The sequence below is a fragment of the Dreissena polymorpha genome, chromosome 5, assembly GCF_020536995.1.
Source record: "Dreissena polymorpha isolate Duluth1 chromosome 5, UMN_Dpol_1.0, whole genome shotgun sequence".
Classification (NCBI taxonomy): Eukaryota; Metazoa; Mollusca; class Bivalvia; order Myida; family Dreissenidae; genus Dreissena; species Dreissena polymorpha.
This window is the reverse complement of record NC_068359.1, coordinates 102,184,306-102,210,308: the sequence shown is the minus strand read 5'-3', so window position 1 is coordinate 102,210,308 and position 26,003 is coordinate 102,184,306. Positions and strand designations below refer to the sequence as shown.

The following is a 26,003-nucleotide window of genomic DNA, read 5'->3' as shown; positions in this document are numbered from 1 at the left end:
TATCTCAGTGGTAAAGGGTTAAATATGTATCTAAGTGGTAAAGGGTTAAATACGTATCTAAGTGGTAAAGGGTTAAATACGTATCTAAGTGGTAAAGGGTTAAATATGTATCTAAGTGGTAAAGGGTTAAATATGTATCTTAGTGGTAAAGGGTTAAATACGTATCTAAGTGGTAAAGGGTTAAATACGTATCTAAGTGGTAAAAGGTTAAATACGTATCTAAGTGGCAAAGGGTTAAATATGTATCTAAGTGTAAAGGGTTAAATAAATATCTAAGTGGTAAAGGGTTAAATACGTATCTAAGTGGTAAAGGGTTAAACACGTATCTAAGTGGTAAAGAGTTAAATACGTATCTAAGTGGTAAAGGGTTAAATACGTATCTAAGTGGTAAAGGGTTAAATACGTATTTAAGTGGTAAAGGGTTAAATACATATCTCAGTGGTAAAGGGTTAAATACGTATCTCAGTGGTAAAGGGTTAAATACGTATCTAAGTGGTAGAAGGGTTAAATACGTATCTAAGTGGTAAAGGGTTAAATACGTATCTAAGTGGTAAAGGGTTAAATACCTATCTAAGTGGTAAAGAGTTAAATACGTATCTCAGTGGTAAAGAGTTAAATACGTATCTAAGTGGTAAAGGGTTAAATACCTATCTAAGTGGTAAAGGGTTAGATCAGTGCTCCAGCCAGCTTTTCAAAATAGAGGGGAGCTTCCCCAAAAAGGGCACATTTCACGCGTAATTTTGGAAAATAGGGCATTTGGTTATAAATATACTTAAGTATATACTTTGGTTATACTATATACTTATTAATTGTAAACACTAGTGCATTGGATGACTTCACCAATTGTAAGCTGTTCCTCATTTTGTGTAATGAAATTACAATAAATATATTACTATCTACATTGGCGTTAAGGAAAACAACTTAATAGCCAATTTCCTAACCGCTATGGGCTAGCATCCGACTACACGCATTAGATATATGTAGATATCATATTTCTTTCCTGTGTGTGGGGGGGGGGGGGAATTTTGATGTGTTTTTTATCACCTATCATCATTGAACTGCATGTTAATCTTTCAGGTTCCAGTTTCAGCATCAGTGGCCTTTTAGAAGAAAATGAAATGAAGAAAACGTGAATAAAATTCAGGGGTTTCACTGGGTCAAAAAAAACGTTGTGACTGTCACTACTTAAATTCGTTGCTTTAAATAACTTTGAGCCAATGTTTGTCCACAATAATAATATTAATTAAAACAAAAACCTATATTGACAAATTTAAAGTCTAAACAATGATCAATGTCACTATTAAGTAGCATCCAGTCTGGAGATTAAAATAAAACATTGTTATTGTTAATAATATGATATATTTATTTCACAACACGTTATTTCAACTTATGTCAACAACGTTGACAGTTTCGTTAGGTCGCGAAAATATATGACAATATCAACATTACATTTTACTTGCAGAGTGATAAATCCTCCTTCCAAACAAGTTCATTATTTGTTGAATTAACAACTATCTGCCCCTATTCATGTTAAAATTCATCATGATTGGGGACAGACAGTGTTTTAAAGTTCAGAAATAAAATCCAAACACAAATATGTTTTTCATGCGGTAGAATCTAATTTCGGACTAAAAATTAACCGCATAGTGCATTTAAAAAAAGATGATTAATTTTCAAATGTTAATAGGTATTTTGAATTAAAAAAAACACTATTTTTGCAAACAAATTATAGTCAAAGAATTCAGAAGTTAAAAAAAATCAATAGTGCTGATTTTGATTTCATTCGAGTGTGATTGTGCCTAACCAAGCGTGACCTCAGAGATAATCTTTCACAGCATGTTACTATCGTCTGCAACAAAAGGCTAATTAGTGATCTGATAACAAACCATGCCCTTGGGGCTTGTTTGTTCACAATGTGTTGACTTAATACACCCCAGGCGGTCATGAAATGGTGTTATCTGTGTATTCATGTCGATGTTTCTGGCGATTTATACGGCATGAAAGCAGGAATTTAGATATCAAAAGGGCATTTGTCAGAAAAATTGAGGGGCGCTTTTTAAGGGGGCAAATTTTAGAGGGGCGCAGCGCCCCTCTATTTATTGCTAGCTGGAGCACTGTAGATATGTATCTAAGTCGTAAAGGGTTAAATACGTATCTAAGTGGTAAAGGGTTTAATACGTATCTAAGTGGTAAAGAGTTAAGCTTTGTACACCCCTCCTCAGCAAAAATGTTCATGGTGACATTTTGTAATTTGAGAACATTCTAGCACACTCTGAAAAGTTTTTTTTTAGTTCCAAATAAATTTATTTTAAATAATAATAACAATTATACAACACAGTATTTTCAAAATTCTTCTAAGTCAAGAGTGTTATTTGCAGTCCATTGTAGATGGTTTTTATTTGCATGATATTTGGGACATCTAAGTTGAAAAAATGCCTATTTTGTCAACCAGTTGCATAGAGGTCCCTTTAAGTACATACAAATGATAAGTTCATATTCCTTGGAATAAAGTTTGTTTCAGATGACTCAACATATGAATAAGTTGGTGACATGCACTTAAATAATGGGCAAATGTTTTAACACTAGCATAATTTCCTACATCTTAGAATTTTTCTTTTTCGTTTTCTTCTTTAAGCAAACAATATTAAATAGATTAAATGCAGATGAAGGTTTTCTTGTATTTTCTAGTTATGTGAAAAGCAAATCTTTGTGTTTTTTTGGTTGTGTTCGGTCTTTGGTCTTTTTATCCAGTATATTAGTCATATAACGGCAACTCACACATTTCCTGTGCTAGCTGAGTTATCAGACCTACGTGAGAATACATATGATTATTGCAGTAACTGACAACTTCAATACTTGAATCATTATGTTTGGAAGAGAATTCATGGCCAAATTCACCATATAAGTTAAGCGGCCAGCCGGGGATCGAACCCGCTTTTCTTGGGTTTGTAGACCAGTGATCAACGTGCGCAGCGTATTTTTATGCATTTGAAGGCGCTTTGAAAGTTAAATTAAATCAAAGACCTTTCTTATTAGATTCAAATTTTAAACGCTTATGATTTCCAACCATTTGATACTGATGAGCAGCAAACAGCATAAAACCTGAACAGATTGCAAGTTACTCACAGGCTGTTCTGGGTTTATGCTGTTTGCACATAGCCATTTGCACTGCCTCTGAGGGGGAAAGGGTTAAGTAAAATGTCTCCAAAGTCATATAAGTACACAACAGGCCTTCCTGCATATGGGCTGTGTTTTGTGAAAAGGGGGTTTAATGCATGTGCATAAAGAGTTGTCCCAGATTAGCCTGTGCAGCCTGCATAGGCTAATCAGGGACAACACTTTCTGTTTTTATGATATTTTATGTTTCAAGAAAGTCTCTTGTTAGCAAAAATCAAGTTAAGGATTAAAGTGTTGTCCTTGATTAGCCTGTGTGGACTGCACAGGCTTATCTTGGAGGACACTTTTCCCAAATGCATTAAACCCCTTTTTCACATAGCATGACTCATATACATGTATATACTCACAGGAATGTGGCAACAATGTAACCGTATATTGTTATATGTATGATGGGTTTGTGTTTCACATATTTAAACTCAATACAAATGCATTATTCAAGAAGGAGGAGATTATATTACTACATTGTATATATAAAGTCAAAAAGGAGTTTCTCTGTAAGAAAAGTTGGCATTGTTTCACAGTTTGGATTTCACTTATGCTTTTTCAGACATAAGGCTATATAAATAATTGAGATACCGTATGTTCCATCCCCATGAGATAGGAAGTTGGATCACCACCATCTTGATCCGAGTGATTCAGATGCTTTGTTCCATGATCTGTGTCTACTAAAAGCTCTCCTGGCTCATCTGTGACCAGCTGAAAGAAATTATTGGATTCTGTGTGATTTGGTAAGCTGTCATACATGAGGCACGGGAATAATTTGCAATTCAAATGATTGGAATCATCTAAATGTTATCCTACTGACATAATATAGATAACCTTGCATAATTGAGGCTTAATTGTTGGAAGATAATTGTTTCCTACTGACATAATCTAGATAACCTTGCATAATTGAGGCTTAATTGTTGGAAGATAATTGATAATAATTTTTTCAAAATTGTCATGCCAAACCTCAACAAGAAACCGTCGGAGGCAGTTGATGCTCCCAAAAGTTTTTTTTGTCACAATATTGCACTATATATTCAGATAAAAGGAAAAGTCTTGAGGGCACAGTAGTTGGGGGGACAAGAATTTTTTTATATAATTTTTTTTTCAAAGGGCCATAACTCTGTGAAAAATCATCTGACCAGAACCCGCTGATAATATGCACATCTCCTCTTGGTAGTGAAGCTTCCCATAAAGTATCATTGAATTCCGGTCATTAGTTGCTGAGAAATAGCCCAGACAAAAAGTGCACAGACGGACACACCGACGGACAGACGAAGCGGCGACTATATGCTCCCCCCAAAATAAATGTTGGGGGAGCATAAAAAGTACCATTTAATAAGTTGACTTCCCTATCCAGCCCTAGAAATAAAACTTACCTAAAAATAATGTTTAAAATACTTTTATTCTCAATTTTGAATTATTTATTTTTAAAAAAAAGCAAAGCCGATTTCCCAATTTTGGTCAATGGAACAATTTGTCCAATTCTAAATGGCCCAATTGCCCCATTCCAAAAATGTTGAAAAAAAACACTCATATAAATCTATACTAAACTCTCTTGCACAAAATTATCAATGTTTGAGGGATTTCCAGTCGTTACACCCCCTGGACGTTACACCCCTAGTCTTTACACCCTCTAAGCCTGGACATTACACCTCCCAAGATGTAAACATAATTGATTAGGTTACTTGAAGGTGTGATCACACCTACCATGGGGCACACTTCACTTGATTAATGATGTTCCTGCTTTAATGTGTGTCCAATGGGGGTCTGTCCAAGTGTTTTTTTATTGTTTGTTTGTCTGTATGTCTGTCTTATTGATGTGCAGTTTTAATTAGGAAATAACCATTTTTTGGTGTGAAAAACATTGTTCTTTGATCTTGTCAAATAATTTGTTAATTATCAAAGTGTAATAATAACACCTAAAATTAAAGGAGTTTGTTCACACCATTATTATTAAATTTCATTTTAAGATGTTGTTGTTTGATGTTATGAATTCTAAAGAATATTGCATCTTTATGTCATGGCGAAAGAATATCAAAACATCAAAGGTAACTAAGTTAATAAGACAAATACTGAATGCAAATTGTTTTTACTCATTGTCCCCTGGTATATACCAGAACAATTTTAAAGAATATCATATTCACACATCGTAGCTTCCGGCCGCCATTACTGCAAAGTAAAATTGTAAACAAAGATATAAAACGCCGTATAAAAAGAAAGCAAAGAAAACAGACGAAACAGAGGGGGCCGACCACTACACCATTACTATCCACCACGCTGTATTGTCACTTGCCCATCCATTGTTCGTTTTTTTTTGTCTTTTCGTAATTTGTTTAAAATTGTAGTATTTCGGACGTCATTTGGTATTCGGAATTTTTTTTGGCTTACATCATAAACATTAAAAATTACCAAATGACCTAATTAACCATCTTTATTTACTTATATATACTATATTGGGTTGTTTACCTGTGCGGTGGTAACATTTAATGCTTTACATGTACTGTGAACTGTGCTAATTAGTTTAAACCTATTTATTTTAAACCTATTTATCGAAAGCCTAAGGCTTATATAAATGCTCTCAAGTCCGCTTCCTGGGCCTAGAACCAGTACTTGGTGTCTTTGAGGGAGATCTAAAGAACGCTCCCACGGTGTGGATCGAACCCATGACCGCCCGGTCGCTAGGCGGACACCATATCCAGTACACCACGGCAAACTGTGCTAATTAAAAATCATTGTGTTATTCACACATAACATTTAGGATTGCCACCTAAACCAGCATTAAAAGCAAAAAAATCAACAAAAAACAACAAACATATAATAAACATCATACTAATATTAATAATTAATAAGAATTATAGTAGCATAACATAAACAAGTCATGAATTTCTTTAAAAGTTATTTTGGATGTAATTATCCTTTTCCTTTTATTTATATTTTCTGCATAGAAACTATTACTGTTTACTTTTTGTAAAGTGCAAAATCAAGGGGCGCGTCGGCCGTGGGAAATTTTCTATTTAAAAACGGATTGACCTACTTGTAATTCTTAATAAGAAATTTCGGCCAATCAGCGCCATCGTTTTAAAAGTATATAAACGAATAAAAACGCCGCTTTTTAACAGCGTTAGGCTCAGCCAGTGTAAAGCTAATTTTTAAATTACTAGATTTTTATTAAAGCACCGCACCAACACTGCAAAGTTTTATATTTGTATCAATGGTACAGCCCAGTAAAATCGGGCTGTCCAGTTTATGGCCGTTTTCGACCTTTTAAATGCAGAGTTTTTCATGTTAAGCAGTGTGCTCAGGCAATGGTTTATTTACCGAAGTCCCGAGGGTAAACAACCCCATTAGTCAGAGAATATCATACTTTATGTATACACTGTTACTCTGTCAAAATGCCCCGAAAACAAATATTTTGGTGTATTGATTCAAATTGTTAAAAAAATGTGTTAATAGTTCTGATTTTGCTGTTTCATGTGATAATTGTGGATTATGGCAGCATATTAGATGTGGTGATACCGGTAAGTCATTTTCTTCTTCCTATTATAAACATTGTAGATCTATATAAGTTGATCTCCATGACATCATGCGATTTTGGACCTTCGGGCATTTTCCGTTGTTATCAAATGGTCTTGTAACTGATAAATAATTTAAAACACAAACTTGGTTTAAGCAAACACCAACTTGGTTTAAGCAAACACCAACTTGGTTTAAGCAAACACCAACTTGGTTTAAGCAAACACCAACTTGGTTTAAGCAAACACCAACTTGGTTTAAGCAAACACCAACTTGGTTTAAGCAAACACCAACTTGGTTTAAGCAAACACCAACTTGGTTGGTTATTAGCTGCGCCATTCTTGACCAATTTATTTCTGTAAATACTCATTTATAAACTTTACCTACACTTAAACAATATTGTTGAAGTTGGGCACATAAAAAAAATGGCTCCTTTTTTAGAACTACTTAGAATTTTTCATTCTGGCTTTAATCTGCAATAGTTATATTTCATTTAATATCTCTCAATGGTGTTAAAAATGTGTCCAAGTATTTTTCTAAAAATAAGCAAGAATGAACAAATTATTGTTTTTTTAAGTAATTTATTGTAAAAAAAATCTTTAAAGCTATAAGAAATAATTATTTATTATTTATGGAAACGGCCTCAAATACATAAGGACTAAGGCAATATCTTTATCTCAGTGAATCACATCTGTTACTTAAGTTTTATTACTATTGTAGTAACCATAGTATTTCACTTATCTATTAATAAATCTATTTGATTAGCAGTGCATAAAATGCATGCAGTGTTATGTCTCTGATATTGACAATGAAGCAAATCTGACCTAATATAGAAAAGCCTCAAGTCTTCTTTTGTGATGTTTAAATGCTATAATTTTCAATCGACCAGTATTGATCAGTAATACCCAGTAATGACCAGTATTGACCGGTTTTGACCGCATATTGACCGCCAGCCCGGTCAATACTCAATTGACTGGTCAATATGCCGACCCTGATATAACAGTATGTAAAATTAAAAATTTGAATTTATCATAAATACTTGTTGCACAATACACACGTCTGCGAGGTAGGATCCTGGGGAGCGATTAGACATGTCTTTCCAGGCGTAGAAATTAAAGGATGCGTGTTCCACTGGGCACAGTCTGTGTGGCGCCATGTACAGGCAATGGGGCTTGGTCCAGCCTATATGGAGCGCAAGGACCTATGGGATTATGTCCGCAAGTTATTTGTGCTTCCATTTGTGCTGTCTAGTCAGATCGAACCTCTGTTCAGGAACCTAGCGCAGCGTGCCAGCGTGCCAACACAGAACCTCTGAGGAAACTGATCAATTACATTGACTCAACCTGGATTTAGTCTTTGACCTTCCCAAAACAGAGTTGGTGTATTTACGGGTTACACATTAGAACCAACAACGATGTGGAAGGATTTCACACACGTTTGAATGGCGTTTTTGGTGGTAGATCACTGACATTCTACAAACTTGTTCCTGCACTCAGAAAACAAGCACTGGAGGCTGAGTTGGACATTGACCAGCTGGTTGATAATGGTGTTGGCAGACGGCAAAGAAACCAGTATAGGGAATGTGACCGGAAGATTTTTTATGCCTGGAGTAAGTATGAGGCCAAAGAGCTCACTACATCAAACCAGTATAGGGAATGTGACTGAAAGATTTTTGATGCCTGGAGAAAGTATGAGGCCAAAGAGCTAACTACATCAAACCAGTATAGGGAATGTGACTGAAAGATTTTTGATGCCTGGAGTAAGTATGAGGCCAAAGAGCTCACTACATCAAACCAGTATAGGGAATGTGACTGAAAGATTTTTGATGCCTGGAGTAAGTATGAGGCCAAAGAGCTCACTACATCAAACCAGTATAGGGAATGTGACTGAAAGATTTTTGATGCCTGGAGTAAGTATGAGGCCAAAGAGCTCACTACATCAAACCAGTATAGGGAATGTGACTGAAAGATTTTTGATGCCTGGAGTAAGTATGAGGCCAAAGAGCTCACTACATCAAACCAGTATAGGGAATGTGACTGAAAGATTTTTGATGCCTGGAGTAAGTATGAGGCCAAAGAGCTCACTACATCAAACCAGTATAGGGAATGTGACTGAAAGATTTTTGATGCCTGGAGTAAGTATGAGGCCAAAGAGCTCACTACATCAAACCAGTATAGGGAATGTGACTGAAAGATTGTTGATGCCTGGAGTAAGTATGAGGCCAAAGAGCTCACTACATCAAACCAGTATAGGGAATGTGACTGAAAGATTTTTGATGCCTGGAGAAAGTATGAGGCCAAAGAGCTCACTACATCAAACCAGTATAGGGAATGTGACTGAAAGATTTTTTATGCCTGGAGTAAGTATGAGGCCAAAGAGCTCACTACATCAAACCAGTATAGGGAATGTGACTGAAAGATTTTTGATGCCTGGAGTAAGTATGAGGCCAAAGAGCTCACTACATCAAACCAGTATAGGGAATGTGACTGAAAGATTTTTGATGCCTGGAGTAAGTATGAGGCCAAAGAGCTCACTACATCAAACCAGTATAGGGAATGTGACTGAAAGATTTTTGATGCCTGGAGTAAGTATGAGGCCAAAGAGCTCACTACATCAAACCAGTATAGGGAATGTGACTGAAAGATTTTTGATGCCTGGAGTAAGTATGAGGCCAAAGAGCTCACTACATCAAACCAGTATAGGGAATGTGACTGAAAGATTTTTGATGCCTGGAGTAAGTATGAGGCCAAAGAGCTCACTACATCAAACCAGTATAGGGAATGTGACTGAAAGATTTTTGATGCCTGGAGTAAGTATGAGGCCAAAGAGCTCACTACATCAAACCAGTATAGGGAATGTGACTGAAAGATTTTTGATGCCTGGAGTAAGTATGAGGCCAAAGAGCTCACTACATCAAACCAGTATAGGGAATGTGACTGAAAGATTTTTGATGCCTGGAGTAAGTATGAGGCCAAAGAGCTCACTACATCAAACCAGTATAGGGAATGTGACTGAAAGATTTTTGATGCCTGGAGTAAGTATGAGGCCAAAGAGCTCACTACATCAAACCAGTATAGGGAATGTGACTGAAAGATTTTTGATGCCTGGAGTAAGTATGAGGCCAAAGAGCTCACTACATCAAACCAGTATAGGGAATGTGACTGAAAGATTTTTGATGCCTGGAGTAAGTATGAGGCCAAAGAGCTCACTACATCAAACCAGTATAGGGAATGTGATTGAAAGATTTTTGATGCCTGGAGTAAGTATGAGGCCAAAGAGCTCACTACATCAAACCAGTATAGGGAATGTGACTGAAAGATTTTTGATGCCTGGAGTAAGTATGAGGCCAAAGAGCTCACTACATCAAACCAGTATAGGGAATGTGACTGAAAGATTTTTGATGCCTGGAGTAAGTATGAGGCCAAAGAGCTCACTACATCAAACCAGTATAGGGAATGTGACTGAAAGATTTTTGATGCCTGGAGTAAGTATGAGGCCAAAGAGCTCACTACATCAAACCAGTATAGGGAATGTGACTGAAAGATTTTTGATGCCTGGAGTAAGTATGAGGCCAAAGAGCTCACTACATCAAACCAGTATAGGGAATGTGACTGAAAGATTTTTGATGCCTGGAGTAAGTATGAGGCCAAAGAGCTCACTACATCAAACCAGTATAGGGAATGTGACTGAAAGATTTTTGATGCCTGGAGTAAGTATGAGGCCAAAGAGCTCACTACATCAAACCAGTATAGGGAATGTGACTGAAAGATTTTTGATGCCTGGAGTAAGTATGAGGCCAAAGAGCTCACTACATCAAACCAGTATAGGGAATGTGACTGAAAGATTGTTGATGCCTGGAGTAAGTATGAGGCCAAAGAGCTCACTACATCAAACCAGTATAGGGAATGTGACTGAAAGATTTTTGATGCCTGGAGAAAGTATGAGGCCAAAGAGCTCACTACATCAAACCAGTATAGGGAATGTGACTGAAAGATTTTTTATGCCTGGAGTAAGTATGAGGCCAAAGAGCTCACTACATCAAACCAGTATAGGGAATGTGACTGAAAGATTTTTGATGCCTGGAGTAAGTATGAGGCCAAAGAGCTCACTACATCAAACCAGTATAGGGAATGTGACTGAAAGATTTTTGATGCCTGGAGTAAGTATGAGGCCAAAGAGCTCACTACATCAAACCAGTATAGGGAATGTGACTGAAAGATTTTTGATGCCTGGAGTAAGTATGAGGCCAAAGAGCTCACTACATCAAACCAGTATAGGGAATGTGACTGAAAGATTTTTGATGCCTGGAGTAAGTATGAGGCCAAAGAGCTCACTACATCAAACCAGTATAGGGAATGTGACTGAAAGATTTTTGATGCCTGGAGTAAGTATGAGGCCAAAGAGCTCACTACATCAAACCAGTATAGGGAATGTGACTGAAAGATTTTTGATGCCTGGAGTAAGTATGAGGCCAAAGAGCTCACTACATCAAACCAGTATAGGGAATGTGACTGAAAGATTTTTGATGCCTGGAGTAAGTATGAGGCCAAAGAGCTCACTACATCAAACCAGTATAGGGAATGTGACTGAAAGATTTTTGATGCCTGGAGTAAGTATGAGGCCAAAGAGCTCACTACATCAAACCAGTATAGGGAATGTGACTGAAAGATTTTTGATGCCTGGAGTAAGTATGAGGCCAAAGAGCTCACTACATCAAACCAGTATAGGGAATGTGACTGAAAGATTTTTGATGCCTGGAGTAAGTATGAGGCCAAAGAGCTCACTACATCAAACCAGTATAGGGAATGTGACTGAAAGATTTTTGATGCCTGGAGTAAGTATGAGGCCAAAGAGCTCACTACATCAAACCAGTATAGGGAATGTGATTGAAAGATTTTTGATGCCTGGAGTAAGTATGAGGCCAAAGAGCTCACTACATCAAACCAGTATAGGGAATGTGACTGAAAGATTTTTGATGCCTGGAGTAAGTATGAGGCCAAAGAGCTCACTACATCAAACCAGTATAGGGAATGTGACTGAAAGATTTTTGATGCCTGGAGTAAGTATGAGGCCAAAGAGCTCACTACATCAAACCAGTATAGGGAATGTGACTGAAAGATTTTTGATGCCTGGAGTAAGTATGAGGCCAAAGAGCTCACTACATCAAACCAGTATAGGGAATGTGACTGAAAGATTTTTGATGCCTGGAGTAAGTATGAGGCCAAAGAGCTCACTACATCAAACCAGTATAGGGAATGTGACTGAAAGATTTTTGATGCCTGGAGTAAGTATGAGGCCAAAGAGCTCACTACATCAAACCAGTATAGGGAATGTAACTGAAAGATTTTTGATGCCTGGAGTAAGTATGAGGCCAAAGAGCTCACTACATCAAACCAGTATAGGGAATGTGACAGGAAGATTTTTGATGCCTGGAGTAAGTATGAGGCCAAAGAGCTCACTACATCAAACCAGTATAGGGAATGTGACTGAAAGATTTTTGATGCCTGGAGTAAGTATGAGGCCAAAGAGCTCACTACATCAAACCAGTATAGGGAATGTGACTGAAAGATTTTTGATGCCTGGAGTAAGTATGAGGCCAAAGAGCTCACTACATCAAACCAGTATAGGGAATGTGACTGAAAGATTTTTGATGCCTGGAGTAAGTATGAGGCCAAAGAGCTCACTACATCAAACCAGTATAGGGAATGTGACTGAAAGATTTTTGATGCCTGGAGTAAGTATGAGGCCAAAGAGCTCACTACATCAAACCAGTATAGGGAATGTGACTGAAAGATTTTTGATGCCTGGAGTAAGTATGAGGCCAAAGAGCTCACTACATCAAACCAGTATAGGGAATGTGACTGAAAGATTTTTGATGCCTGGAGTAAGTATGAGGCCAAAGAGCTCACTACATCAAACCAGTATAGGGAATGTAACTGAAAGATTTTTGATGCCTGGAGTAAGTATGAGGCCAAAGAGCTCACTACATCAAACCAGTATAGGGAATGTGACTGAAAGATTTTTGATGCCTGGAGTAAGTATGAGGCCAAAGAGCTCACTACATCAAACCAGTATAGGGAATGTGACTGAAAGATTTTTGATGCCTGGAGTAAGTATGAGGCCAAAGAGCTCACTACATTAAACCAGTATAGGGAATGTGACTGAAAGATTTTTGATGCCTGGAGTAAGTATGAGGCCAAAGAGCTCACTACATCAAACCAGTATAGGGAATGTGACTGAAAGATTTTTGATGCCTGGAGTAAGTATGAGGCCAAAGAGCTCACTATATCGGGACTCATGAGATTAGTGAGTAGGTTGTACGTGCAGCTGAATATAAAGTATAGAAATTGTCTAGAATTGTGAAAACTCACTAGCAGGAAGTGTATATACTGTTCAAAGTGAAATGGGATTTCTTGGCAATATTATTTTTTTTTTTTTAATCAATCATAATTTGTATTTAATTTTCAAAGTTATTTCTGTCTGTATATTCCTGAAAAAAAGTATTAATGATTTAGATCCATATTATTACATTATGGTGAAATAAAAATAAATGTATATAAATTAAAGATAGTGTTTTGTTTATTCTAAATATTTTTTTTATTTATCATTATTTTTATTTTATTTTCAAAGTTTTTTCTGTCTGTAGACTATATTCTTGAAAAAAGTATTTATGATTTAGATGCATATTATAACATTATGGTGAAATAAAAATAAATGTATATAAATTAAGATTGTGTTATGTTTATTCTAAATAATTATTGTATTTATCATTATTTTTATTTCTGTCTGTATATTCTTGAAAAAAAGTATTCATGATTTAGATGCATATTATTACAGTCAATCTGGTGAAATAAAAATTAAGGTTTTAGATGATGGCGGCTCAATTAAATAATTTGAGCAACCATTAATCTCATCAGTGTCATCTTACATGACAAATCCAATTAGTGGTTCATAAGTTGATTACACCTTTCTAATCTAATCAATATCTTGAGAGGTGTAATGTCCAGGCTTAGAGGGTGTTTATAAAGACCAGGGGTGTAATGCCAGGGGGTGTAACGACTGGATACCGTTTGAGGCTGGGTTCCTGCTGTTGATCACTAATTGGCACCGATGGCGTTACTCCTATAAATATGAGGTCGATTTACATCGACCTCATATCGTTTAACGTTATTTTGCAATAGCATCGTTCCGACATGAATTCATGTCGGAAGCTTTAACGGCATCAAATTCATATAACAGCACAGAATAATCATGCAATAAATTATTAAACATAAAATATAAACATTATTTTACTAATTGCATTAGAAAAATGTTTATACAAACTTACAAGTAATGATAGTCCAGACCTTAAAACACTACCACTGTTCAAATTCCATATTGTTGCCATATAGCACTGTGTAAATTGAAAGTTGCATAATGTTACCTCATTGGTCGGTTATAAATACATTGTTTCTCTATATATAGTATTCGATTTAGACGAAAATAATAATTAACGTGGAATGTCATATTAGTTTTCCATTAAAACTTTGATCTTGCCGTGTGTGTTTATGGACGTTATTTATAAAGTTATACTTATTTCTGTAATTCATTAAGAATTAGAACGTGTAGCCCTTTTTGTTAACTGTTTTTAGCAAACGATTCGCGGCTTAATAAGACACGGAAAATAGTTAAAGCGACACTTTCATTTAAAGGTTTAATGTGAACAAATTAAATGAAACCTTTTTTGGTATTAATATATTTTATTGACATGTTAAATTCGATACTTGAAAAGGTGTTTAGTCTTTAAAAAGATGTCGCTGATATTGTTAATTTCAATAACTGTTAATATGCTTAATGTTGTATAAGAAATTGAATAGTTTCACTGAGTTGTATTCCCGCCTAAAATCCGATATCGTAAAACGCGCAACGGTTAAGAATAAGGTCTGAATAAGTTTAGGTATTCAGATCCGAATATCAGCAGCTGTGCCAGCTGGGAAGCCCCGTTTTGGCTTTAACAACCGCAAGCGAATCAACATACTTTTTTAAGTCTTGCACTAAGACTCCATGATCACAAGTATAGGTCCCTGCTGTGGCGTATGACACCATAGTGTTATTTAGTATTGGTCGGCTCAGTATCTGATCATAAAGAGATAATTGGTTTGTGCTGAACACAGTGGCAATAAAACCACAGATCTATCAATAAACAAGATTATTGAGATATCTTTTATTGAACACCGCGATAAAAATGCTCAAACCATGGACAAGATAACACGGATAAGAAACATGGCAACATTCTCAGAATCATCACTGCTATAAGTGTAATCACCTAACAATTCGTCTAAAAATAATTTATATATTTGAGTTGAAGACGATGTACTGTTGTATAAGTCTGAATAAACTATCTGTCTGCCTGTCTAAATCTAAGCCGTCATCGTCCCAGTGAAAAAAATCTGATTTTGAATAGTTGGACATGATGCCCTGATGTCAAAATACGAAATGACCTGCGTAACACCGACCGTGATTTTCAAGAATCTTTAATAAATTGATAATTTAAGGTAAATAACATTTCATATAATTATACATAATTCCCTCGTTTATAATTAACAGCAAACGATGAATGTTTTTGACACCCATTTTATTTCAAGTATGCATGCAAAGCCGAATAAAATCGAGAGGATCCGCTATATACGCTGTTTCATCATATATTTATCACCCTTTCTGTGTTATAAACAAGAGCTGAAATCGTTAATTTATTAAGATTTATTTATAATAAGCTTTATTGATATGTTTCGTGAACAAAATACCACAATATATTCCATAAAAAATGTAATAATCATGGCAAAGGAAATTCAATGGCCGGTTTCTAAACAAAAGCATAATTGCCAAGACCGTAGCATCAGTTCATTGCGTTAGGAACGCGCGCTACTTTCTTCCGCCTTCATTACTTTCGTTTTTAAACAATTTTTTTTCTATCGTATACACAATTCTATTCTCCTAAGCAAGATGTAATTTTTAAAACTGAACTCCAAATATAAACGCTACAAATTGGTATTAAGTACGAACATGTCAACCGTAAATCTAGATTCTAAAACTCAAAAACGGTATATTATTTGCAAAAGTTTAAGTTATAACTCGCCGGGCTGTCGAAATCAGAAGAACGCTACAAATTGGTATTAAGTACGAACATGTCAACCGTAAATCTAGATTCTAAAACTCCAATACGGTATGATATTTGCAAAAGTTAAAGTTATAACTCGCCGGGCTGTCGAAATCAGAAGAAAAACTTAATATATGTTTGTATATCTGTTTACTAAGTAACGTAAGCTTTCTAATGATATATAATTTGTCAAAATCGGCCGAGAAATGAAACTATAATTCAACAAAAGACGTGAGTGGGTACATCAAAATGTATAACCTCGGCGCTTCGCTGTATGCTAATTGTACAAGATCGATAGCCACAACACGGAAAAAAGCGCGGTGGTAAAACATAAAATGTGTATTTCTTGTGTTTATCTCGCTATAAATCCATTAATAACAACGGGAGTATACTAAAACGTATATTTTTTGAAAGAGGAATTAATAAGCAACAAGATAACGTATAAACCAATAAAATCGAATGAATAGTTTTTGCATAAGATTGAATTTAATACAGTAAGGGTCAAATACTCGAATCATCTCCTATCAATATACACTCCGTGATACAACTGATAGTTTTAACACACACATATAGGTTTCATTTAATTAAAAAGTACAGAGAGCTAAAAAGTGATGTGGTTTGTTGTACAACAACAATTGGTTATGTGTTACCTATTCAAAAAATAATTTCGTTCAAGATAATTCAATGTAATTCTATAAACGACAAACACACTTCGTGTGTTGTGTATGTTTATTTTTAAAAATGTACATAAGTGGTTTAAAAGCACAATTTTTACACATTTAAGAGGTAATCGCTCATATTTATGTCTAATTAATGATAATTTTATGCATTAGCAAAGATTTAACGAGAAAAACTGAAGTTTAAGTTGAACTCAATTTGCTATAGGAAAACGACGGTAGCCGTTTAGACGTAAGCGGGGTAGCTTACGTCTAATTATTTAAGCGGGGTAGCTTACGTCTAATTATTTGGACTACGATGGCGTCAAAAATAAAAATATGGCGACACATTTCCACAAATGGCCGTTTTTCGAACATCCACATTTTTCTCACAGGTGTTTAGCGAGTGCCTATGATATTAATTTGTGAAAACATAAATAATAATATTTTAACGTAAAATCAACTTTTCTGAAAAAAAAATTCACTATCAAATATACAGTAAAAATCCAGTCATAAGTCGAGATTTTTTTTCCTCAAAATGTGATCAAATTTTTAGTCTCGACTTATGAGGTCGTCCATGAAAAAAAATGATGACATTCTACCAAGATCGATCACTGCGATACTGCGATAATGGTTAAAGTTGTTGTTGTATAGAAAACTTGTTGAAATAGGACACACAAAATGTCACTTTTAACGGATACTTACTAATTAATATAACCACAGTTTTCCGCAACATTTTCCTTGTTTTTATTTTCATTATTAAATCCAAAGTTTCCTTTTAGCAGGCTTTTTTTATCTACTGAACATGTAGATCAAGTCATTTATCAAGTCGAGCGAAAATTGGCAATCTGTGTGAATTGACAGTTTGACGTCATCAAAGGAAAGCTGCCTCCTATCAAGAAGCCATAAAGCGCCACCCTTCTCGCCCATAAAATAAGATTCCTTTAATTTGGGAAGCGACATGTTTTTTTAACCAATCGCGAGTTTGATATTCACTGGTAATCGTCCAATTATGTTTGAGCACGTGCATAGCTCCGCCTTCAAAACTGTTATGTAGAACAAAGGTGAAGTTAGCGATCTATTGGTTATTTCAATCATTGTTATAAAAACGTGTTTCACCGAGGAAGTAATCAATTGTTTTGATAGTCCGATTAAAAGTAAAAAGACTTGATTACAGTGATCACAGTGTGTCATCTGATTATATACATCGCGTTTGTAATATGATGTCCCCACACTGATCCGACATTTTTCTAACCGTTCAAATGCGCGGTTACACTTTACTGAAGAAATACTTAATTTGTTTAAAAAGACCATGATACCTATAAAAAACTCTTATGAATGAGCGGGCTCTCCACTTTATTCTATTAAAAATGGTGAAATATTTAAAAAGAGATCCTTAAAAATGTTAACTGGGTTGCACTTTGTTCTCCCAACACAGATCTGAAAAAGTCACGTGGTATATATATGCACCGTGTAAATTATATTACAAAATATGCAAAAACTATTTTTAGTATAAAAAGCTCTTTAAAATGAATTGTTCATAAATAGTGATATTTTTTTTAATTGTATCTATATTTTTAAATTGTGTAAATGCCCCCATTAACACAGTTTTAATTTTTAAAAGATACAAAAAATCCCAGATTACACATCAAGTTTGGCGCTGATGTCAAATTAAATTATGTACTTGCATACACATGTACAAGTGTCTATTTTACTTATAATTGGTCAACTTTATTTCATACCAGAGGTAAAACAGCATAATAATGCTTTGTTGTAAAAACGCAGTAACTGTTTATGGCAAGATTGAAGTTTTATTTAAAATTCACATAATAGTGTTAATGGATGCTATTGTTACATACCTCTGATCTAATGCTGTCAGACAGACTGCCAGCTATGGAGGTTGAGGTCTCAGATTCACCAATATCAAAGGGACTGCACCTACTCTCATCCTCCAGGTCAAAACAAACAGAGTTCTTTCCCTTGGAATTTACAAAACTATTGTTTTCACTGGAGGAACTCCCACTTCGGAAAGCCGACTTGACGCTGAGTTTTGACCGGTCAGTTTCAAAATGAGTGTCTGATTTAGAGCGACCTACAGAATGCATGACTTTTAACTTTGGACGGTCTTGAATGGACTTGCAATCAGAAGAATCCAACACTTCAGACCCATTTGCAGCATTTTCTTGCTCTTGCAACAGCTTAATGAGGCTGGATTTTTTCGAGATCAATGATCGAGGTCGCTTGCTGCCTGGTTTGCGCCTCTCTCTTGCAGAAGCCCCTGAAGGCTCACTAGTATCTGAGAGGATTTGGGACTCCTCGTTTTCCAGTTCAAGTCTAGACAATGTCCTGGATTTCAGTTTAGGACGCATCCTCTGTTTCAAGCGCATGCTTGGAGCTGTTTGTACTGATCTACTTTCACCATGGCTGGTTTTGGAGTTTTGTATTTGCTGTAGTTCAACTCCCTGACAATCAGTTTCCAAGGAAGCCGTTGTGGATTCTTTTTGCACCTCAATTACCTCAGGGATCTGTTTAACGATATTAATTGTATCATGTTCAAAGTCCTCAGATATATGAGCAGTGTTAGACACTTTTATATCATCTACAGCTTGAGGACTGTGTAAAATCAAATTCTTCTCAGCCTGTATAGTGCCATTATTGGCACATTCTGAGTCTGTTTTCTTAAAATTATCACATTCATCTACGTTATCACTAAAATCAGATTGTTTCTGCATGATAATTTCATTAAAGGAATTTAATTGATTTGTGTTATCCCATCCACGGTGAAGTGCTGGACTGGTTTTTGATTTCTTAAACTCATCTAGGGTTGGTATGGCATATTTAGAGGAAACAGTATTATTATTCATACAACTTGATGAAAGACGAGACTTCCCAACTGTCTTTGGCAATGTTCTACTAGCACTTTTCTTCTTTCCAGTCTGATTTCTAACCCCCTCAACAGCACTTACAGATTTACTCTCCACCTTTTCAGCACTATCGTTCACACTCAAATTATCTACATTAATATTTGCATCTTTGGTACCCTGTACATGTACATCATCTATATCCACATTCAAAAAGCTTAACACACTATTAGAGTCACTGTCTCCCTCAAGTCCAGTAGTCAGATCCAGGTTGGATACAGATTTAGTCAGATCCAGGTTGGATATAGATTTTCGCATTCCAGCCCGCTGTAATTTTGTGTGCTGAGTAAGCAAGTCCTCGTGCTTTTGAAGATGTTTCCTGAATAAGTCTGTGCTCATCAAAACATCAACTCTTGAGGACACGTGAACTTTCTTCACAGGACGCGGACTTTTTCCACTTGACATCACAGACATTCCGCCAGGTGTTACAGCGCGTCTTGGACTCTTAATCACAACATTTTCACTTTCATCCTGTTCACCAATTTTATTTATTGACATGTTACCCAAACTCGACTTGCTGCGCCTCTTATGTTCGTACAACACACAGAACTCACACAACAAGCGGGCTCCATTTTCATCCTTTTGACAGGAGCATTCTTTGTGCATTGAACTCTTCTTCTGATATTTATTTTTTGCTCTTGCTATAACTTTGTTCTTGTATGAAGGTGTTCGTTCAACTTTGGGTTTATTAGGCACATATTGTTTATCACCACTCAATAAACTGTTTTTCTCGTTTATTTCTTTTTGATAATCTTTGGTTTCTTTCACAAGTTTTTCAAAAACAGATTTTCCTTCGAAACTTTCTTTGAACATTGAATCGTAATTAACAAGTTCCTCATTAACTCTTGATTTTGGTAATTCTTTAAAATGCTCCATAATTTTTTTACTTGTTTTGGAATTTCTGGACCCATCCTCCTTGACTTTAGATGTTTTCGTCATGACACTGTCAGTTAACTCTTGAATAACATCAGCATCAAAATTAAAGAATTTATCAGTTGTTGCAGTTTCAGCCTTGCTAGAGGCCACTTCATTAGCACTGTCAATATTTTTTCTATGTGAACTGTTATGGCAGAAAGCAGGCTCTGGTCCCAATGACTCAACTTTTTCAGCCAGTGCCAATTTAGTTGCCAGTTTAGATTTCACCCTCCTTGCCATTTCTTTCACCAACTGCTGACTAGGATCTGATACCATTATTTCCTTCTTTATATTTCCAGAATCAGGTCTATTTAAATCACCAACTTTTGGAGAATTGTTAGTTTGAGCACTAGCTATTAATTCATTATTGTCTTTTACAGTGTTTACTTTTGAATCATATATATTTTCGTTCACACATTCAAGCTTTGACTCCCTGATGTTTTCCCTACTATCAATACATTTTCTAAATTGTACGTCAGAGTCATTTTCATTTCCCTCTAATAATTCAGTTTTTAAACAATGATTATCACCAGCTCTATCACAGCTATTTGACAAATAATTTACATACAAATCACTATGTTTTATTCCTATTTCACTATTAATATCACCGCTGTCATTTCTGTCCTTATTTTGTTTCACATCTTTGATAATTTCACTTAACTTTGTTGCCACATCTTTGTCAAAATCCAAACTTACGCTTGTCAAATCACTAACTTCTTTGGCACAAAGAACATTTTGATCGCTAACATAACACCCTTGTCTGCTTAAACTGTTATTAAATCTTGACTGCGGAGCGATAGGAAGTTTTCTTCGACCAGCAGATGACGGTCTGCTATTGTCGCCTATTTTCTTGGCATCAAAAAAAACACTTGACAGACTATCACTATCTTCACTACTTTCTTTGTACGTATCTTTGCAGCAATTGTCATTTATATTTAAAACTGAACCAGGCTTAAGTTTGGCAGGAAGGTTAACCTTATTGAAAGTGTGCGTCCCAAGTGGATCACTCTGAGAGTACTCATGCTTCATGTCTGTTTTTTCTTTATAACCCTTTTGCATGTTTATGCCTTCTGGATTGAAATCGCGCATACTTTGTTTGTCCTTCTGTTGTACAGCTCCTTGTAAATTAGATGGTCTGGCAACAGTAGGTTTTACTGGAAGTGATGGTTTGCTTCTTTCATAAGCAGACACAATGGTGTCATCCAAGTATTGAAAATGGCTGTCAGGATTCATCTCATTGGAAACGACCTTGTGACCTTCATTGGAAGCTGATAGCTCAGAACGGTCATAATACTTGAACGATGTAACAGACGCATAAGGATCCAACATCTGCTGTTGTGATGTTGTCGTGGACACAGGTGGCTCAATATCCAAGGGTGAGTCAGTGCGACCTAGCAACATTTTAGTGCACGGAACATTTGCCCCAGAAAGATTTGGGGCCAGGCTGTATTTTTGGACCAGGAAGTGTTTGCTGGATGCCATGGTTTCCCAGCCGTAGTTACCAAAACTGGGTTGTTGTTGCTGTGGTCACGGATGTGGATGTTGTTGCTAAGCAACATGGCAGTAGTTGCTGAACAAAGGACCTACAGTGTGAGGATATATGAAGTTGTGGCCTCTGCATTACTCTCTGGTTATGCTATGTTGGGTCCAGATACATCTTTGTCAGGAACCAAGTCTTTTTACCTTAAAACGAAAAAAAATTATCCTAAAGTATGTGTATTATTTGCTAAAGTTTGCATGAAATTTTAATTTCTAGAACAGAAAAAGGGAAAATACAACTGACTACACATATACACTTTCAAAGTGCACAGCTATAGGGTTTTTATCATTGCAATAATGTATATTCGCAAGTAAAAAGAAAATTTTATGTGGATCAAATGATTTATGTTCCATGTGTAGGGTAAAATCAATCTTTAAATGTCATGCATCTTAAAACGTAACATAAAAAACACTAAGTTAACATGCAACATTAGGATATAATTAGTTATGTGTTCATAAAGGTCCTATTTGCCTATTCTTGGTTTACTTTATTTACACACATTTTAGAAACCAGAATAACAATAGAACAAACTCATTATTTCCCTATTTCAATAGTGCCTATTCAAAATTCTTTCATACAACAGAGTTCAGTCCACATAATACAGTATTTAATATGTGACTGATCTCTCAAATAAAACCCAAAGAGGCTTGTTAGGTATTTGTAAATTGATTGAGTAAACAAAAAGTTTTCCATGGCATAATGGATAAGGTGTCTGCCTAGCGATCTGGAGGTCACAGGTTTGATGGATAAGGTGTCTGCCTAGCAATCTGGAGGTCACAGGTTCGATGGATAAGGTGTCTGCCTAGCAATCTGGAGGTCACAGGTTTGATGGATAAGGTGTCTGCCTAGCGATCTGGAGGTCACAGGTTCGATCTCCACTCGGGGAGCGTTCTCTAGAACTTCCCCAAAGACACCAAGTGCTGGTTATAGGCCCAGGGAATGGACTTGAGAGTGTTTCTATAAGCTATGAGGCTTTGGATGCAATCTAGCTCAAATAAATAGGTTTTAACGAATTGAGTAAATGTCTCAATATAACGCCAGCTTGGCTTTTTTCTGACCATAGCAAAGCTGTTAAAAGTTCACATAAAGCAGCTTACATGTATACAGCTGTAAAGAAATATTATCATTTAAAATTCTAATCTGTTTGAATAAATGACATAAGCAGGCACATTGGCAGAAGAAGTCATCCAATTTAAGGTAATCCAGTTTGATATGACATAAATGCTGATCAAGCAGCTTATAACTTGGGTTCAAAATGTCCTTTAAGTAACCAAGTCCAAAACTAATACAGATTAATCTCCAATGGTCTTTCACTGCCCTTTGCAGATAGTAAAAATACATTATAAAACTCCGCACCCATTTTTAAAAAGTAACATTTTCAAAGAATTGCAAAATGACAATTTTCAAAAGTATCATTTGAAACCCTTTAATAATAAAATTCATTCCTTAAAAAAGGAAAATGACTATTTTAAACATTAGGCAAAGGGAAACAACCATGTAAATATTGAAGTCCCAAACCTCCTCTTCAGTCTATATGAATCTCTTCAATTATAACCAATGCTTATTGCAGTTATGCTCACCACATTTGGAAGTCCAACACAAAGACAGATTGATGGACAGAACATTCTAACCTATGAATGAACCAGCAACCAACTCTACCCATGACCCATACATAGTCATGTTAAACCAGTTGTAGCCACTAGAATGCAATTTTTTTAGATGGATACCACTTTTATTCGAGTCATGGTGACTTTGGCAGTACCTATAATCTGTGTTCTGACATATCGATTGACAACTTTAGACAAAGAAATTCGTTTGTGTCAGATGTTCTTTCACATTTGTGCATTGTGCAGTAGAGCTTTTCTAATGCATGTACCTGAAATACACATGATTGCATTTTTTCATTTTGGAAAACATAACTATTTTTTTCTTATTCGAATACATGTATAGCAGGACATTTTGTACCAGTTGTTCTTAGGATAATTTGAAGAATTGTGCCAAAATAGAGCAATGGTTCAGATGTTTCTTCAGAGTTTAATAAAATGTAATAAATTTGAACAGAAAAGATTAATGTGAGAAAGTATTTTCACTGTACCTTAACAATCTCTTATGCTTACTTATCCCTTGAATGCTAAATAATAGAGCAATGTGGTTCACTAATTTCAAAATGTTACCATAAATAAACTATAATGCCTGTTTAATACTTGTCAAATAATTAATTTAAATTATGTGTTAATATTATTATTAGCCCTCTTTTGGCATATAATCCTAATCTATCCAAATATAGAAACTTTTATCCAGCATTCTTGTTTGTCACTAATTAATTTCATTTAAACTAAATATGTTAACATCAAAATCACCTTTTTTGCATGCAATCCTAGTGAAATCGACTATGGAAACTTTTGTCCTGTATTTTAAACATCTAACGCCTCCAATAAATGTTTAAAATATGTTTGCCATTTCTAATTCAAACGATAAATATACCATTTTTGTCTTAAGCAAACCTCCACATATCCTACACTGTCAACCTGTTTGACAAATTACCTGTATTGACCAAAAGAAATCCAGGTATAAAGACGACATTCAAACAGAAGAAATTAACGTTAATTCGGGTTTTAATTCCATAATTTTCTTATCGACTGCCACTGTCAGGTGCAACTGAACTCCTTAAATCCTTGTGATTTTGAAACAAACTAAAATGTCCAATCAAAATTGGCACTATTTGATTTTTTAATGTCTTGAAAAATGAAAAAAAGACATAGAGAAATTATGATTTTATTAGTAACGTGTATTAGATATAGTATAACTAATGCGAAGAACAATTATTATAGTTATTACTCATGTGTATGACAAATTATTTGTATTAATAAGCTGAATAACATATTATATTTATTACTTATATGTGAAAAATATCATATTAATTGCTAATCTGTATAACATATTCATTACTAATGTGTAAAACATATTTATTACAAATGTGTGTAACAAATTATATTTATTATTGATGTGGGTAGCAATTATTGAATCTATTATTAATGTGTATAACACATTAGATTTATAATGTGCATAACCATAATTTTTACGAATGTGTATAACATCAGAAAGTTATTAAAAGCGTGTATAACATAATATATGTATTACATGCTACATTTATAACTCATGTATAGAACATATTAAAATAATTACTCATGTGTAAAACATAGTACATTTATTACTAATGCGTAGAGTTCACATGATATTATTTGCCTGATTCTGTTTTGTAAGTTATAGTAAAATAATTATACAGATCTCATAAAAACTTTTTTTTAATGGTAATTTATTAACTTTAATTTTCTTTTTCCTTGTTGAATACATAATATTGAACCATAAATACTATTCTGCCAATTTCATTGGTGTGACAAGTAATTGTAAGTAATAAAATAAGAAATAAATAAAAGAAAACGTCTTCATGACTAGTTATACAGAGCCATTAAATAGTCATAAACTCCATTTAAACACCTAAACCTAAAAATATTGGTCATACGTACAATCAAAAGAAAAATGTTTCTTCACAGATTTAAAGGCATACTTATTGCTTGAACTCCTCTCACTTACTATTTTAATGACCATACTTGCTTTCCCGTCCAACAAATAACTGTTAAATAACAGACTTGTTATTTTGTGATAACAAATGGATGTTAAATATACAGTATGTCTATTTAAATAATCCAATAAAGAGAATATATAGTAGAAAAGGAATGTAAAGAATTATAATTTTAAAGTGTTGTGTGTCACATTTCCCATAACAAGCGGGCCTGAACGGCCCAAAGTCGCTCACCTGAGATAACAAGATATTATTAGGACAAATCTTCTGGCCAAGTTTCACGAAGATCGGAAGTAAATGTGGCCTCTAGAGTGTTAACAAGATTTTACTATAGCCATATAAGGAAAAATGCCCCGCAGCTTGGAAGCCATTTTTTTCAAGCAAACATTATTATTTTCGAACTCATCCAAGATATCATTTAGACCAATCTTCTGACCAAATTTCATGAAGATTGGACAATAAATGTGGCGTCTAGATTGTTAACAAGGTTTTACTATAGCCATATATATAGCCATATAAGGAAAAATGCCCTACCGCTGGTGGCCATGTTTTTCAAGCAACCAAAACCATTTTC

The 26,003-nt window shown here is 35.2% G+C and overlaps 1 protein-coding gene across 2 annotated transcripts in view; it reads right to left on the bottom strand.

Moving 5' to 3' along the window:
* LOC127882158 (intersectin-1-like) overlaps positions 1 to 26,003 on the bottom strand; it is a 66,418-nt gene that overhangs the window by 34,229 nt on the left and 6,186 nt on the right. Inside the window, exons 2-3 of one of the 2 annotated variants that reach the window (XM_052430633.1) lie at positions 18,330 to 21,989; positions 3,754 to 3,873 (exon numbers count right to left, since the gene is read on the bottom strand). In XM_052430633.1, coding sequence (XP_052286593.1) covers positions 3,754 to 3,873; positions 18,330 to 21,788 — 3,579 coding nt within the window. In that variant the 5' untranslated portion in view covers positions 21,789 to 21,989. Of the gene's footprint in view, positions 1 to 3,753; positions 3,874 to 14,005; positions 14,190 to 18,329; positions 21,990 to 26,003 lie in introns of those variants that run through there. The other variant, XM_052430634.1, reaches the window with a different exon arrangement.